The sequence below is a fragment of the Cricetulus griseus genome, chromosome 2 (genome assembly GCF_003668045.3).
Source record: "Cricetulus griseus strain 17A/GY chromosome 2, alternate assembly CriGri-PICRH-1.0, whole genome shotgun sequence".
Lineage (NCBI taxonomy): Eukaryota > Metazoa > Chordata > Mammalia > Rodentia > Cricetidae > Cricetulus > Cricetulus griseus.
The window spans coordinates 14,513,139-14,530,753 of NC_048595.1; the positions used below are offsets into that span (position 1 = coordinate 14,513,139).

The window sequence follows — 17,615 nt, forward strand, 5'->3', positions numbered from 1 at the left end:
ATTTTATACTGTTAAAGATGTAACATACCATTAGGCCAATTTACTCTTTTTCTTGAGATTTTTTTCCGGGACGATTTGTCCTTTTGCTCCAGATGTCTCATTTGTGCAATGGCTTAGCTTCATTAGCTGGATGCCTTCATTCTCCTGAAAAGACAAAACCAAAACCCTTCCCCCACCCTGACTTTGGGGAGTTTCCTTTTTGGAAAGTTTTCTCTGATCAAATGAGAAGCATTTGTTAGTCATATAGCTAAGTTTAGATTGAACGGTCAAGCTGTGTGATGAACTATCACCTCTTCTGATCAAGAGGTCTCTCCTGTTCAAATTAAACATTTATCAATGTTGATGGCATCCATAGCTTTTCTTCTCCTGTGGAAACAAAAGCAAAACCCCTTCCTCAACATAACACATATCCTGGTTGCATTCTGAGGTCAGCACATCTTTAAAGTATTAAGGCTGATTTAATTCAGCAGTTTTTTTTTCTGCTAACCAATGTCTATTTGCAGTTGTCATTACTTTCTCATTAGCATTTAGAAAATTCAAAGTCAATAAAGCATTATGCAATCTATTTCTGGAGGTCTTTATTACCCCTTTCGTTTATTTAGCATATCCTTTAGAGTTCAATTTGGTCTTTCTATAACTGCTTGCCCTGTGGATTGTGTGGTGTATCTGCAATATGCTTTATGTTGCAATAAGCAAAAAAAAAAAAAAAAAAAACCAAAAACCCTTTTTCATTTTCTTATAGACATATGCTGGAGCACTGTCAGTCTTAATTTGTACAGGTATTCCCATGATGGCCGTAACTTCTAACAAATGTGTGATTACAGAATCAGCCTTTTCAGAACTCAAAGCAGTTGCCCATTGAAATCTTAAACTGAATAGGTATCAATGGTGTAGTGCACATATTTTAATTTTCCAAGTGGAACACATCCATCTGCTAGATTTCATTATTTTGAGGATCCTTTGGATTACTTCCTGCAGGTAGTGGAGTTTGGTTGTACAAAAAGCAAGTAGGAGACTTTAGCTTGTTGTCAAATGATAGAAAAATCTTTTTTCAAACCTTAGCTAATGTTGTGATTTCTTTAAATTAAATTCTAAGGCCTCTAGCGCATTTGCAATCAATAGTTGATCAATTTCTTCATTACCTTGTGCTAGAGGGCCTGGTAGACCTGCATGGGATCTGATATTTGTTTTATATTTTGGATGATTCCTATTCCTGATTATTTCTTGTAAATGAATAAATAATAAAGTCAATTCTGTATCATCTGGTGTAAATTCAGCAGTTTCAACATGCAAAGCAACTCTTTCTGCATATTGTGAATCAGTAGTTATGTTAAGAGTTTCTATCAAATCCATTAATACCATGAGAAAAACATATAATTCTGATTTTTGGACAGAACCATAAGGACTTTGAGCCACTTTACTTAAATTTTCTGATTTGTAACCTGCCTTTCCTGATTCATTTGCATCAGTATAGAATGTAGGGGCTCCAGATACTGGTGTTTCCTGAAGGACCCAGTTAGTTCTCTTTATAAGTTGAATTCTATTGCCTTTGGGATAATTGCTGTTAATCTCTCCCCAAAAATTACTGCAAGCTTTTTTCCAAGGTTCACCTTTTGCCCATAATTTGTCAGTTTCATCATTAGTAAAAGGTACTATAATTTCTGCTGTGTCTATTCCTGCTAATTGACCAGGTCTCAATTTTGCTCTTAGAATCAAGTCAGACCTTTTTCCACATAAGTTTTTAATTTTTTACTCTGTTTATGTGGTAAAAAGATCCATTCTAAGATAACATCTTCCCTCTGCACTAGTATTTCTGTAGGGGAATGTATAGAGGGGAAAATAACCAGAATGCAATCAACCTCTGTATCTAAATGATCCACATGAGCATCCTGTAATTTTTTTTCCATCAAAGCCAATTCTCTCTCAGATTCAGGTGATAATTCTCTTAGACTATTTAAGTCCGTGCCACCATTTAATGTTTGGAACACATTACCCAGGTCATCATTTTTTTTTTTCCTCAATAGTGGGCTGTAGATTGGAAATGCCTCCCAGTAGTCTTTGAAAGACATTAAGATTCCACAATTGATCTTACCTGATCTGCACCTTCTGGGACTGAATTTTTGTAGACCTATTTTATATCCTAAATAATTAACAGAATCTCCACTTTGTATTTTTTCAGGAGCAATTTGTCATCCCCAACAAGGCAAAATTTTCTTTACTTCTTCATTATTTCTAAAGTGTCTGCATTTGAATCAGCTAATAAGATGCCATCCATGTAATGGTAAACAATAGATTGAGGAAATTGCTTAAGTATTATTTCTAACAACTGCCATGCAAACTATTGGCACAGGGTGGGACTATTTAACATTCCCTATGGGAGAACCTTCCATTGATATCTCTTAACAGGCTGAGAATTATCAGTAGGCAACAGAAAGGCAAATTTTTCTCTGTCTTTTTCTTGTGAAGGTATAGCAAAGGAACAATTTTTTAAATCAATAAGTATAAAAGGCCATCCTTTTGGTAATAAAGAAAGCAAAGAAAGTCCAGACTGTAGAGATCCATTGGCTGTATCACCTTATTAACAGCTATTAGATGTGTTACCATTCTCCATTTTCCAGATTTCTTTTTTAATAACAAATGTAGGAGAATTCCAAGGGCTGATTGATTTTTCAATATGCTGAGCATTTAGCTGGTCTTGTACCAGCTGTTCTAAGACCTGCAGTTTCTCTGATATTAAAAGCCATTGCTCAATCCATATATGTTTGTCTGTCAACCAATTTAAATGTAGGATTATTGGTGCCTTTGAAAGATCAGCAGCTGTTGTACCCTGTTCTTGTACAACCTGAATGATCAGTGACTGTTCTTTATAATACCTTCTAATGTTTTCCCCAGAAACACACATTAATTTATGCTTTGTTTCTAAGATTGGAGGAATGCTAATCTGAGTGTTCCATTGCTGTAATAAATCACATCCTCACAAGTTCGTTGTTATGTTAGCTACATATAGCTTTAATTTTCCCTTCTGTCTTTCTGGCCATCTTGTGCTTTGTTAAACCAATCCCCAAAAGCTGAACATTTGCCTCCTGTAGAGGCCAATTTGGATGCCAAGATTTTGGTGCAATTATTGTTATATCTAAACATGTGTTTATAAGACCTTTAATAATGATGTCATTTATTTATATTTTTTTAATTTTGGTCTTGGATCATTTACAGAAGTTTGACAAAATATGTGCTTTACAGTTTCTCCTGAATGTTTTTGTTTTTTCTTCTATAGCTGTTCTATCATTCAGAGCAGTATGGTTTCTTACAACAGGCATTAGGTTCTTTAATTGCTCTGGGAAGGAGTCTCCTTCACAGTTCCTGGAAACAAATGAACTGAATTTGACATGCAGCCTGAAAAGAGGCCATCAAGGAATTTCCTGATGCAAAGGGTTACCTCGTTGATCCACATTCATTGGTTCAATTCCTTCCTTTGCCATACACTCTGCATGATCCAGAAAGGAGGGCATTCTGTTTGGATTATGCTTAGAAAAAACATCGCATCTAAGAAAGCCTTATTTACAGTCCATTTAGGTGACCTTGCTTACTAAAATTGAAACATTTAACGTTTTGATTTTTTTCAAATCTCTAGAAATCACCTCTCCTATCCAAGCATCATCATCATTTTGAAATTCAATATTGATAGTATCTTGGATCTATTCCTCCAAGGGTGCTGATCTTGCCCTTAAAAACCTAATTACCCTTTTGCATGTGCATTAGCATTTTCAAAAGCCAGATATTCAATTATTATTTTTCTAGCTTCTGAAGTTGATATTATTCTATATACTGTTGAAGTCAATCCTTGTAAGAAATCAGTGACATTTTCTTTTGGGCCCTGTATAACTTTAGTAAATGACTCAATTTTCTTTCCTACTTTTTCAATTCTGTCCCAAGCAGTCAAAGCTGCTGGGAGGATGAAGCCAGCATCTGGTCATCATATAGAGATTGCCTTTGTACATTAACATAATCTCCCTCTTTAGGAAGTTGGTTGTGGGAGACTGCCACACTTCATTGTTCAATGGTCTTAGCCTTATGTTTCCACCGGGCCCTTCATTGTAATTGAGGACCAGGCTCCAAGACTGCTGTAACCAAGACTCAAGTCTTGAGGGATAATTCCATTACAAGTTGACCACAAGTTTCACATCTGCTTCACAAAAGGTGAATGCATGCCATACGAGACTATCACTTCCTGAAATCTATCATTTCCACAGGATCAAATCAGCTCTTACACAGCCTTAGAGATATCTATCATTTGGCAATTCCTGTAAGGTTACTGAATAAATTGAAGTTGTTTGCTTGAAAACCTTAGGCTGTTCCTCTCTAACTTTATAATGCAATGCCAAAATTGGTTCCTTTTAAAGTTCCGCTGTCTGGGTCTGAATATCTCTATGATCTGATTTATTAAGTTTTTCTAAAACTTATATCTTAGCACTCATAATAATCAACATTTTTAGTGATAAAACAAAAATGATAAAACTGGTAGTGTTTATGATTGACATTGTGTAAGTCAATCATCTAAACTAGTTACCTTCTCATCTAATTGTCCATTTTCAAACTGCTCAGCATATTATCACACAGAGACCTGACTCCCTCCATTGTATCACTGATTCCTATTTTAATATGGGAAATAACTCTGTCTTTTAGCTAATTCCTCCCTTTAAGAATTTACAATTGTCTCACCAAATCTGCCAAAAATGAATGATGATTCTGATGATGGTGAAATGTGAGGCTGACTGCTACTACCTGGAACAGTGGAAGCCTGAGTGGCTTTCAAAGCAGCTACCTTGCTTGGCAGCAGCCTGAGAAAAGGGTCCAGGGAAAGCCCACAGCCAATGGGAGTAAAGAAGCTTAAAGAGCTGACTGACTACAAGGGGAACTTGCTAATGCAGCTAACTCCCCCAATGTTTGGAGGCTGAATGCCTGTGGAGTTTGCTGCAGAGAGGCTACAACAGAAAAATCCCAAACTTGCTTAGAGGATTAGGAAAAAAGAGAGGCTAACTCGGCTGGGGGGTGGTAACTCCTTTGGCACCACCCACATGGAGCACAGGCATGTGCCAGTGTCTGCAAATACACAGGCAAGCAGCATTTTCATGAGTTTGTGCCCCACATTGGGTGCCAGATGTGCACGAATTCTAATTGGTCTTAATAATAAAAACCTGGACTCAGATATCGAGGTAAATACTGAAAGATCAGAGAAGTGGTCTCTCGTCACAGCAAGCTCTTCTCACTGGCTGGTGGAAGACACGGTTTTTCTGTATTGCATTCCTTTTCCTCTCTCACCCTCGCTCCACCACTGGAGCCACCTATTTTATTTAGATGCTTGGTTCCTTGAAAGGGATTCAGTGTTTGTGTAACTGTGTGTACTTTTAAATTATACACACGATCCTGCACTGTACACCACACCCCTCTTTTTGTGTGCCAAGACTGCAAATTAACAGAGGCTCCTGGCTCCTTTGCCAAAATCAGTCTGGCAGAATGACAGGCCTGAGAGAAGAGCTTGGATCTGAGGAAATATTGAAAGATCCTATGCCAAGCCTTGAAGGAAGCTGGGGACAACCTGGACCACGGGGTGCAGTTCTGGGGAGTGAGCCTGTGGGTCCTGAGGCAGAGGATGAGCAGGGTCGGAGTGGGCGGGGCTGGAGGAAGCTGTTTCTTTTCCTTTCTCTCATTCTGTAGCCTAGGCTGGTCTCAGGTTCAGGCTCCTCCTCAGTCTCTGAGTGCTAGAATTACAGGTTTAAGCTACTGCACCCAGCTAGAGAACTTTCTAGACTGTGTTTTTCTTCTGTTTTCCTCCTTGATTCTGAGGTGATGAAGCTCCAGGGGTGTGAGGATGTCTCCAGAGCCCTTAGGGTCAGAAGCCGGGACCTGGCAGCCCTAAGGAACCAGGCTGAGCCACCGGGGAAATTCCACCTTTTGGGGACCTTCATTGAAGAGCAGGGCACAAGTGTCTGCCTAGGACATCTCCATTTCTGTCACAGTGACAACTGTCCCAAATCACTCTTGGTGAGAAACGTGAGAACAATGCAGGCTGTGTCCTGACCTTCAAGTTCATTCCTTCCTGTTCTCATGTCCTTATTCCTGGGTGGCAGGTCATGCCTCGGGACGAGCGTCTCAGTGAGTGCTGCCGATTCAGGTGCTTGTTGACAAGGTGCTGAGCAAAGTACCCATGTACGGTGGCAGCAAGGGGATAAAGAAAAGGATGGTCTATTATCCCTCTGCCCCCTACCCAGAGTGACAGTCACCAGGAGGATAGGACATTGACTGGAAAGCACAGAGCATCTGATTCGGTCCTTCCAGATCAGGGAAAGTGTCAGCTGCTCAAGGCAAGGGCAAGGAACCATCTGAAAGCCCATGAGTATAAACGCTAATTATAAAGAATGTAATTACGGATACAGGCCTGCTTGCTGGGCATGAGGGAGCATGCCTGTAGTCCCAGTGTAACGGAACACAGCGGGTTAGCCTCTCGGTGTCTGTCTTAGTTTCTTTTCCTTTTGTAGTCTTGACAGAGTTATCTCAGGAGAGAAGGTGTGTGCTCTGGCTCCCAGTTCAAGGTAAGTTCATTGTTGGTGGGGATATCAAGGCTCCAGGAGCATGAGGCAGTCACAAGAAGAGAACAAAGAATGCTCCCTAGTACCACAATGAAGATGGGTCTTCCCATGTCAATTAGTGGTCAATATACACAGGCATTGTCTGCTGGATTGAGTCTAGCTTCTGTCCAGTTCGCACAGTGAGGGTGGCTTTCTTTTATTCTCCTGAGACACAATTTCTCCATATAGATCTGGTTTTCCTGGAACTCACTCAGTTTACATGTTAGCCAGCACTAGAGGATAACACACTGCCAAAGCATCCTGAATTCAATAACAATAATAATTGCCTCTTAAGATTAATTGGATTACTATATATATAGCATATATATTATTTATGTCAATACATATGATGCATGAGTATGAGCACACAGGTGCCTGCCACTGCACACATGTTGGTCAGAGGACAACTTTCTCCCATTCCACTGTGGCAGTTCTAGGGATCAAACTGGGGTTGGCAGGCTTGTTTAATAAATATTTTTATCCACTAAACCATCTTTATGGCCCGCCAACGTCCCTTACCCCTGCCCCATGCTCATCCCAATCATTTTTTTTTGTTTGTTTTGCTTGGATGGTTTGCTTGACTCTTCAGTTTGGGCAGGAAGCATTTTGGGGGGTGAGTTTTGAAAGGTGGTTGGCAGTCTCTGTGTGGGCGTGGCAGAAGAAACTGATTTTTCATGCCAGAGATCTTACTATTGCACAAGGATCAGACCTCGGCATCAGGGTGACTTGAAAGGGCAGAACAACTTCATGAAGCTCTCATTCCAAGGCTCCCGTCCCAAGCTTTCATTTCAGAGAAGGGTGCCTTAGGTGCCTGGGTTCCCAAGGAGTTGTTGTAAGTTGTAAGATCACTATTTGGTTGTGGGGGGAATTGAATATTGTTTCTTCAATTGGCCAAAATGTCAAAAGAGAAACTTTCATCTGGGGGTTGGCCAGGGTTTCAATTTTTTAAAATTTGTTTGTCTTTATCTTGATATAAGTGTAAAGGTTATCAGATTCAATATAGGCAGAGGGAACAACAGACACAAATGACTGGGAGTGTTTACTTATCGACCCTGGTCCCAAGGACCTACCCAGAATTGGGGGCTCTCGCTGGTTTCTGACTGCTCTTTCACAGGCAAAGAGAATCTGAGGAGCTGTCAGGGCGTTTTAAGGATCTGTGCAAAGCTTCTCAGTTTGACAAGTGTGGGTGGCACAGGAGTCTATTTTTGCCAGGTGGCCAGCTTTGCACACGCCGTGGCTCTGGCAGTCTTCTGGGAGTAGATCTGTGTCAGGCGTGTAGGCACAAGATGCCGTCTTCTACAATTTCTGTTTTCTTTTAGTTCAAAGTCGTGGCACCTTGACAGGAGAACTCTGCTTTATTCTGCCAGCTTAGGCCTCCACATGCCCCAGACAGGCCAGGAAAAATGGCTCTGGCCTGGGGAGGGGGGATAGAGGCCTGCCTTTGACAGGGATGGCAGCTATAGTGTTCAAACACTGCTTGACTTCTGTTTCCCCTCTTAATTCCCAAACAAACCCTAGCAGAGGCTCCAACAAGGGTCTCTCCCCTTGAATAAGAGAATCAGGGCTTAAGTGGTGGGGTACTTATGGTTGGAGCCAGCTAGACTGACCCGGAAGTCTGTTCTTCTGTGTGCATGTGTGTGCTTGTGTCTGAGCATGTGCCCACACATACATGCATATATGTATGCACATTTATGTGTGGTGGTTGTAGATCAAGCTCAGGTGTAGGACCTCAGGACGCCATGGATGTTAGTTTTGAGGCAGGGTCTCTTTGCGGCCTGGAACTTGCTGGTTCAAATAGGCTAGCTAGCCAGGGAGCCCCAGGGATCCACCTGTCTTTGTTTCCCCAACTCTAGGATTGCTAACAAGTGTGTGCTTTATGTATTGTGGGTCCTGGGGATTGAACACAGGACTTCATGCTTGCATGCTAAGCGCTTTATGAACTGAGTGATCTCCTCTGCTCCAAAACCTGTACCTTTAGCTTTTACATGCTTTATACATCAGTCTCACTTCACATTAAGAGAACACACATGGTCATTGAAAAATTACTTTATTTCTAAGACCTTTCCAAGTCTCTCTTTGGTACTTTGAGGCAGGAAGTTTGGTGACAAAGGGGAAGTGGGCATGAGCAATCTGTCAGTTCAAGGTAGACGAGTGTTGGGGAAAGATCAGCCTAACCCATCAGGCTTTGGTGGCTCATTCTGGGTCATGACAGGAGGGCCCCTACCATGCCTCTAGGGTGGGAGAGGGGTGTTTATCATTGGGGGAACTTGGCTGGTCTGCCGGCGGGGGTGGGGGGGTTACTAGCGTAAACAATGTATCCAGATATAAAAGACGGCAGCTGTCTCAGCACTTAGGTGACTTTCCACTACAAAACTTGTTGGGATAGAATTGGTACTTCAAACTGTAGCTTTTCCGGTTCCGGGCGAAACATTCAGCGGCGGCTTTATCGCACTGGCACAGCTGTTTCCTACAGGAGTTCTGGTTTGCTGAAATTAGGGAAAATAGACACTGAGCTGATGGTTGCTAATATTCCATGGCTGCTTGTGGGGACTGGCCTGTTCTGAGACAAGGAAGACGGAACCTCATCTGATGGGGACACAGCAGCCAAGCATGGCATTGCCAAAGGTTGGCCTCGCTTCCTAGACACCCTCTTCTAGTTTATGACTGTTTTGTTTTTGTTTTTGTTTTTAAAGACAGGGTCTCATGTAGCTCAGCCTGGGCTTGAACTCTTTGTAGGTGAGGATGGCCTCGAACTTCTGATCTTCCTGCCTCCACGTCCTCAGCTCTGGGATTCCAGGCATGCTAAATCATGCCCAGTGTATACAGTGCTAGGGATAGAGCCCAGGGACTCTTGTGTGCTAGGCTCACACTGTGCCAACTGAGCTCATCTCTGCCCCACTCCCTTTGCTAACAGACCTGCTGTGTGAAGAATCCCAGCTTCACTGGCCTTGGGTGAGCCCTCTTTTTGCAAAGTCTTTCTTGCTGTTTTGTCAAATAATTGGTCCCTGCTGCTGTGGTCCACAAACCTCTAGACAATGTTCAGGACGACCTGGCTTGACCTTGTCCCTTCCTTGTCTCACTGCTGAAACTCATCCTCAGGTGTCCATTGGGCAGCACAGTGTGGTTCACTTTGACCCTTTGCCCATGCTGAGCCTTGTTTGGGGGATGGCCCAACCTTCCTCTCTCACTGTGTGCCTCCCTGACTCTTGCAGGATCCACCTCAAGCCTCAGGTGTGCAAAGGTTCTTTCTGCCTTCCCATTGGAGACTTGTGTGAAGGTCTTAATGCAGGGATAAATTCCCCTTCTGCTCCATCAAACTGCCCAGCATTTGTGTGCTCAAAAAAACACCTGAGGGAAGCTTGCAGGCATCTTGGGGTCTTTCTTACCAGAGCAGGTGATTTTGCCCCCTCGGGCGCTGAACTTGTAGGTCAGAAATTTTGTGCCACAGCCCTTTTTCTCCAGACGGTAGTAGCAACAGTCATGAGCCACACAGCACCTGGTTGGGGGACACATCCTGTTGAGGCTGCCTTCTCACAGCCCTGAAGTCCTGGTGCCTCAGTACTTCCCTTGACCTTTGACCCTGAGTAGACTCAAACTCTAGAGCAGAGTTCCCATTGTGCTGACTATTTTGCTGGCAGGGATTCACCAGGGCACTGAGGCAGAGGCTACCAGGTCTGTCCTAGTCCTGTCCCCACCAGGGCGCTGAGGCAGAGGCTACCAGGTCTGTCCTAGTCCTGTCCCCACCAGGGCGCTGAGGCAGCAGGTACCAACTCTGTCCTAGTCCCATCCCAGCCAGAGTGAATAAAAGAGAGGGTGTCTTCACCGATCTGTAGCATCTTTGGGGGTTCCTTTGCCACCCACGCCACAGTGGCAACCATAGAAGGCATAGCTGGTGTCAGGTCTCTTTCCTGTCTTAAACAGGATCATTTGCCCAAACTCAACAATGCTTCCTTGGATCTGGATTGAGCCTGAAAGGAAATGGAGAAATGGCTGGCAAAGGGCAGTGAGCCTGGACCCCTCCTCTGCATTGGCATCTCTCTACTGCCTTCTCCCCACAGAGGGTGCCTTCCTCTTCCCACTGTGAGAGGGCTGGGGCAATGGTTAGTAAAGCTGGAGGATGGGGTGCCTCTCTTCTCAGATTACCCCCCACCCTGCTGAGTTCAGAGTCAGCTCTTACCAAAGGCCATGATCAAGGCTGCTAGCAGCAGGAGGACCTTCATGTTGTCAGTCTGTGAAGAACAAGGCAGAGGGCCTGGCCTGGGCATTTCCTCCCAGGAGTCTCAGCCTCTGCCCCAGGCCCTGCCCTGCTGTCTGATTTAGCAACCCTGGAGCACAGAAGTGCTCTTACATGGGGCTAAGTCACAGAGTGCATACAGAGTGGCTTCTGACAGCGCATCACGAAAGTCACCTCTTGTCCCTTCCTGGCTCTGTGGCATGCTTTCTCATACAGCAATGATGCTGGGATACACATAGTACCCTTCATTCATCTTGAGAGACTCCACAAATTTGGGAGGTTGAAGGCAATGCCTCTCCTCTTTAGATACTCCACCTGCATCCTTCCATTAGATTCAAGGCTTGGGAATTCCACCTATGGAGTCTATTTCCCAATGTCCTTGTCCCCAGCTAAAACTGCACATTCTCTTTGGAAGCCTTTCTAACCCTGTGTAGATCACATGGATACACACATGCTCTTGAATTCTCCCTCAGCACCTTCACAAACCCATACAACATACTTGCACACAAATACTGCCTAGTACATGTTTACATGACGGGGGCTCACTTCCACACGCATGTCCATATGCACACACATGCGTACATTCTCCTACACAACCACTCAAATGTAGCCACAGGGCAGGAGTTTCAGGGCATTTACCTCTCAGATGATGCTGCAGTTTCTTGTTCAAGGTTCTGTCTTGTTTTTCCTGAAGTCCAACTGCCCTTAAATAGCTACTCCTCCATGGTTGGGGTTGGTGAGACACAGGGATGAAGAGCTGGGCGTGGCAAATAATGGCCTCATAGATAGGCATACCCAATGCCCTTGGAAATCCCCTCTTTCCCCCCTTATAATCTTACAGGACATTTGTGAGTGCTGTAAAGTCCTTCGTGCCATGGGTTGACATAAATTCCTGCTGATTTTGAAACCTCCCCAGCTGCTGAGAAAACGGCTCAGTTCCTGGAGGAGGAACTTTCCATAATCCAATCTGGGTGTGACCAACAGGCCACCTCCCAGCAGCCACATCCAGGAGTGGGCAAGGACTTTGTCCAGCGGTGGGAGTGAGAGTGTTTGCAATGTTCCTTTCTCCTGATCAACTGTGACATTTGGGCATAGGAAAGGGGACATTGATTCAAGAGTGTTTGTTCATTTCATCCATCCTCCCTGCAGTGGGTTTCAGAAGGTCCATGCTAAGCCTCTGTGAAGGTTCAAGGCTGCACAGACTTCTGGAGGGTGATGAGAACAATGCAGGGGTTCAGTTCTTGGGGTCCCCACAGTGCAGTCTAGCATGGGAAGGAGTGGGTGGGGTGGATTCTGTGCCCCCCACTGCCCAGCACCTCCAGATTCTCTTTTCCTCCCTCCATGCTCCTCCCCCTCTCATCCCAGATGACTTTCTTCTCCGTGTTGTGTAACTGCGGTTGTTCCTGTGCACGCAGGTGCGTGTGTGTGCAGCTCTGTGTGTGCGCGTATACATGTGTGTGTGCATATACATGTGTGCATGTGTGTGTGCTTGAGTGTGGAGTTTAGAAGACAACCTTGGATATTGTTCTTCAGGGGCTGCCCACCTTGCTTTTTGAGACAGGGCCTCTCATTGACCTGGACTTCACAAAGTAAGCCAGTCTGGCAGCCCAGGCAGTCTCAGGAATCTGGTCACCTTCCCCTCCCCAGCACTGGGATGACAAATGAGTGCTGTCACATCTGGCTTCTCTCCATGGGTTCTGGGGATTTGAACTCAAGTCCTTGGGACTGCAAGGCAAGCACTTTGCAGACTGAACCACCTCACCAGTCCCTTATGAAGTTTTAAACCTGGAAAAATCCAGCTGCTCTTCTTGATTTTTTCCACGCCACCACTGTCCCTCCTCATTCTCACCTGTTTGGCACTAGGCTTCTAAATGCTCCCTGGGTTCATGATGCCTCTATTCTCCAGGCTTCCGGGATACAGTGATTCAAGACCCTTAGTTCCTAATGTAAATACTACCCCCCAACCTCTGCTAAGAATAAGGCTTCGGTTGCCTTATGGCTTTAAGTAAATCATAAGACACCAGTCCTTCAGACATCCCTACAGTAGAAGCTATGGGATACCAAGGCGCTCTGCTTGTTTCTCCCTCTTTCCAGCCAACGGCAGATGGGTATCATAGACCTGATTAGACATGAACATGAGCTCAATGTGTCATACCCAGGCTGGGACAAACCCCAAATCAGATGCAACTCATGTCCTATCTATGTTTCTCTTGGAAGATCATGAGGGTGGAAGCAGCTCTGGGACACTAAGTGGTGGAATGGAGGATAGCTATTCTGGAACATTCTGGTACACTTAGAGAGAGAATCTAGTGTGAGTAAGAAGTAAAGTATTTTTCTATTTAGTATTTGATAAACAAGATCATTGCATCATTATGTAGTTTATACTATGAGCCATTCAAGCAGATGTCTTCCTGAAAATTCAGGTTTACTCCATTTATTAAAAGGCAGATTTTCTTCCAATGTGTCATTGGTTGAATGGTGTCCCCTTTTCCTGACCTCACTTGCTGTTCAAGCCTTGAAACCTTAAACTATGACCCTATTTGGAAATAAGGTCATTACAGATATGAATAGTAAAGATGAGGTCATTAGACCTATATACCTTGATGTCTTTACACCAAGGGGACATGTGGGTTCAGAGAGGTGTTCACAGGGTGACATTTCTACTACTCAATGAGCACAAGATGCCTGCAAAGCACAGAAGGCAGGAGAGTCCTGGACAGACTCTCTCTGAGCCCTCACAAGGACCCAACCATCTGGGCTCCTCTGGTCTCTGCCTCAAAGCCCTGAGCCAATCAATTTCTGCTACTTCTGTCAGCAGGGAGGTAGGTGGAGTCAGCACTTCAGGAAGTGTAGCCTGGGGAGTTCCCTGCCCCTCTTAGTGCCTTGTACTCAGATGAAGCTGAATTCCTGGCTCTGCCATGGAAGCATATCAGGCCAGGCCAGCAATAAGCAGGGCTCATTGAAGGACTCCTAAAGCATAGACCTTCAGCACAGAACTTAATAGAGAGGCACCCAGGGGAAGACTGAGGCATCCTCAAGTGTGGGCATGGGCTTCTCAGGGGACAGTCACTCCTTGGCCCCATGTGTTTCTAATTTCCATCTCTCTGTGTAATTCACAGCAAGTTGAGAGGTCAAAGAATTTCCTTTTATGAACAAAGTTGTAAAGTGGATTTATAACAGGTGCTGATGGGAATAAGAAGTGCTAAAAATCAAGGTTAGAAATCACTTTGATCCTAAGTAGGCATGGTTTAATTTGTCTTTAATGTTTTCGGTTGAGATGTCATTAGAAAAAAAAAACAAAAACAAAAAAACCCATCATCTCTGTGGGCAGTTCTGGCATTATCAGTGGTGTGTGGAGCTTCCTGGCTGTGCTAGCAGGAAGGACAAAATAACTAGATCAGGATGAAAGGTTTCCTTCTCATGTCACCCCAGTTTTGGGTCTTTCTGTTTTGCATCGTTTAGACTACTCATTTGGGGGGACTGTACTGTTATTATGAGGCCGCAGTGAATACTTCCCTGGTGGGGAGACACCAGGATCATGATGGCGGGTTTCTCATGATGGCATGGCACCCTGGATGTACTGATCCCTGAGAGTTTCCCAAATGCGGGAATCTTGACTATAATTTGTGGTGGTGGGGGAGTGTTTATGCTCTCCCATAAAAATGAAAGAAAGAAAGAAAAAGAAAAGAAAGCTGCAACGAAGTAATGCACCCTCCAAAGCTTCCTGCCAGATCCTGCTTGCCTTTCAGTCCAGATCCTCCCCTGAACAGCTGATGTGAAGCCTACATCAAGGTTCAGAGAGATCTAGTCCCCTTCAGAGACTTCATCAGCTGGGGTGGACCATCCCCCTTTGGGTCAACCTTTCAGGCTCTGGAGCACTTACTACACAATAGGCAGAAGCTGCCTCCCACCCCATACATCCTGGTGGCCCCATGACACCAGATGGCATTTCTTATTTCTTCAGCACTTTTTCTCAGAATTCTGGCCACATAGTTGTATTCTGCAGATGTCTACCCTAAACTGTTGAACATCTTTGAACAGGACAAGACGCCTGCTCAAATGGGAAGCCCATGCTGGTTGAGGGGGATGAAGACCCAAATTTGTTCTCTGATGAACAGACTCAAAAAATCCTCAGCAACATCCTAACAAACAAGATGCAACCGTAGGTTAAGAAGGTCACACCCAGGACCAAGTGGGATTCATCCCCAGTATACAAGGATGGTTTGGTGTCTGCAAATTGATGAAAAAATTGCATTGTGTGTCAAGGGAGAGGGAGAAGCAAAAGCCGTCCGGCCATCTCAACAGATGTAGAACAGGCATTTCTTAAGATGCATTTTACTTTTATGATTAAAAAAATACTCCCACCAAATTAGATAAAATTCAAAATCTATTCATGAAAATGCCCTAGCCAACATTCTACGATAGAAAGCTGAAACTGTTCCCCAGACTAGACAAGGACTGCCACTCCTAACCAGCAGGATAGAAAGAAGATTGAGGAGGTGGGAGAGGGAAAAGAAACCCTTCCTCCTGAGATCTGGTTGGTTCGTCTCTCCTGCTGACAGACTCAGGAAGCTCCACACACCATTGATAAAACCAAAAAAAAAAAAAAAAAAAAAAGCCTGCAGAGACGATTGATGTTTTCCTTAAGACATCTCAAGCCAAAACCATTAAAAATAATGAGTAAACTAAGCAAACAGTGCCTTTCCTGGGCTCACAGGACTTGTAACCCCTCCTAGGTACTTCCTGACCACACCCTCATAAATCAACTTTACAGCTTCCCCCATAAAAGGAAATGCTTTAACATTTAACTTGCTGTGAAGGATTTTCTCCCAGTGATGGGAATTAGAGAGCCCAGGGATTAGATGTGCAGCCCTGTCCAAGACAAGGTGTGACTCTCCCTTGAGAAGGCCATACCCACACTTGGGTCTGTCTCACTGTTCCCCTAGGCACCTGTGCTTCAAATCTAAGTCAAAAACACCTTTTAATGAACTCCAACTCTACACCACCCTGAAATTCTTTTCTGTGGCATAGGCAGGAACATGGTTTTACTTCAGTGGAAGTCACTAAAGGGGAAAGGAATGGCTTGGGCTGCAGGCAGCCACGTGGAACCACTCAGTTAATATAATGATGTTTGTGTTAGTGTGACAGAGACAAATGACAACCCCAGAAGGTTGTTGTAGGTCGCCATTCCCAGGACATAAAGGGGAGAGATAAGTAATGGTGGGGCTGGAGAGAGAGAGAGAGAGAGAGAGAGAGAGAGAGAGAGAGAGAGAGAAAGAGAGAGAGAGGGAAAGAGACAGAAAGAGGGAGAGAGAGGGAGAGAGAGAGAGAGAAAGAGAGAGAAAGAGAAAGAGAGGGAAAGAGACAGAAAGAGGGAGAGAGAGAAAGGGAGAGAAAGAAGGAGAGAGAAAGAGAGAGAGAGAGAGAGAGAGAGAGAGAGAGAGAGAGAGGGTTTTAAAGATTCAGATTCCCCTTCCTGGCATTTCCCTTTTGTACACAATCTTCCTAAGTTTCCATCGTTTCGTAATATGCCACAGGCTGGGGACCAGGCCTTCATCATTATGGCGTTTTTGGTGTTGATTTTTGTTTTTCAAGACAGAGTTTCTCTGTGTAGCCTTGGTTTTCCTGGAACTCATTCTGCTTTCCCTGCCACAGTGGACTGTATTCCCTCATACCAGGAGCCAAAATAAATCCTTCACCCCTTTACGTTGCTTTTGTTGGTCAGAGAATTGAGAAGAGTAACTGCTCCATTTGCTGTTGCTAGAAGTATCACCTTGGATGGTGTGTTGGCTGGTTTTTGTCAACTTGGAACAGACTGCATCCACCTGGGGGGAGAGAATGTCAACTAGGAATTGTCTTCATCACATTGGTCTTCAGCGTATCTGTGCAATATTTTCTTGATTAATGATTGATATGAGAGACCCAACTCACTCTGGATGTTGCCATCTTGGGGCAGGTAGTCTTGTGTTATAGAAGACAGTGAGCTGAGCAAGTCATGGGATCAAGCCAGTAAGCAGCACTCCTCCATGGCCTCTGCTTCATGTCTCTAGGTTTCTGCCTTGAGGTCCTGCCTTCACTTTTCTTCCATAATGGACTGTAAACTGTAAGATGAAATAACCCCTTTTCTCCCCAAGTTGCTTTGTAGTTCTGGTGCTTATATCACAGCAACAGAAGATAATCAGGTCCCTTAGGAAAAATATTGGAAAACTGTTAAGATTTAAATCTCAAATGTTACCCATAGGGTCATGTGTTGGTGATGGGGGATGTACTTCTGTATGCTATGAATATGTGTTTCTTTTATTGGTTGATGAATACAGCTGTTTCAGTCAATGGACAGGCAGGATGTAGCCAGGCAGGAAGTATAGGCAGGGCTACCAGACAAGGAGAAAGCTGGGAGGAGGAATGAAGAGAGGAGTCTCGGGGGAGATGCCATGTAGCTGCTGAGGAAGAAAGATGCCTGGCCATCACCAGCAATACAAGACCACTTGGAGATACTTAGATTAATAGAAATCGGTTAATAATTAAGAGAGAACTATCCAATAAGAAGCCTGACTCATCGGTCAAAGAGTTTATAATTAATATAAGCCTTTATTGGGGACCAAACGGCTTCGGGACCAGGTAGCACAGAAACTTCGGTCTACAACTTGGTCTCCAGAGGGTGGTGCTGTTAGGAGGAGTTTGTGGAGTTTGGGGGGTGGGATACAGCAGCCTAGTTCAAAGTAGTCACTGGGGGTGGCCTTGAAACTGCTGCCAGT

At 44.3% G+C, this 17,615-nt stretch overlaps 1 protein-coding gene and 1 pseudogene across 1 annotated transcript; one reads left to right on the forward strand and one right to left on the reverse strand.

The window, feature by feature from the left end:
• Positions 1 to 8,710: 8,710 nt before the first annotated feature.
• Pla2g2a (phospholipase A2 group IIA) lies at positions 8,711 to 10,847 on the reverse strand. The gene is made up of 4 exons (XM_035438888.1): positions 10,804 to 10,847; positions 10,450 to 10,594; positions 10,013 to 10,122; positions 8,711 to 9,112 (listed from the first exon to the last, which is right to left on the reverse strand). The coding sequence occupies exons 1-4, from the start codon at positions 10,844 to 10,846 to the stop codon at positions 8,970 to 8,972; spliced, it is 441 nt and encodes a 146-aa protein (XP_035294779.1). The 5' UTR covers position 10,847; the 3' UTR covers positions 8,711 to 8,969.
• A 3,521-nt stretch (positions 10,848 to 14,368) lies between these two features.
• On the forward strand, positions 14,369 to 14,518 carry LOC113833925 (annotated as a pseudogene).
• The last annotated feature ends 3,097 nt before the right edge of the window (positions 14,519 to 17,615 follow it).

Bases quoted from the DNA above. Each gene is read 5' to 3' on its own strand.
- Pla2g2a (XM_035438888.1), bottom strand. From the start codon at position 10,846: ATGAAGGTCCTCCTGCTGCTAGCAGCCTTGATCATGGCCTTTG. The intron at 10,595-10,803 runs GTAAGAGCTGAC...ATTTCCTTTCAG, and splicing joins AGCCTTGATCATGGCCTTTG to GCTCAATCCAGATCCAAGGA. The intron at 9,113-10,012 runs GTAAGAAAGACC...CCCTAATTTCAG, and splicing joins GGGCAAAATCACCTGCTCTG to CAAACCAGAACTCCTGTAGG.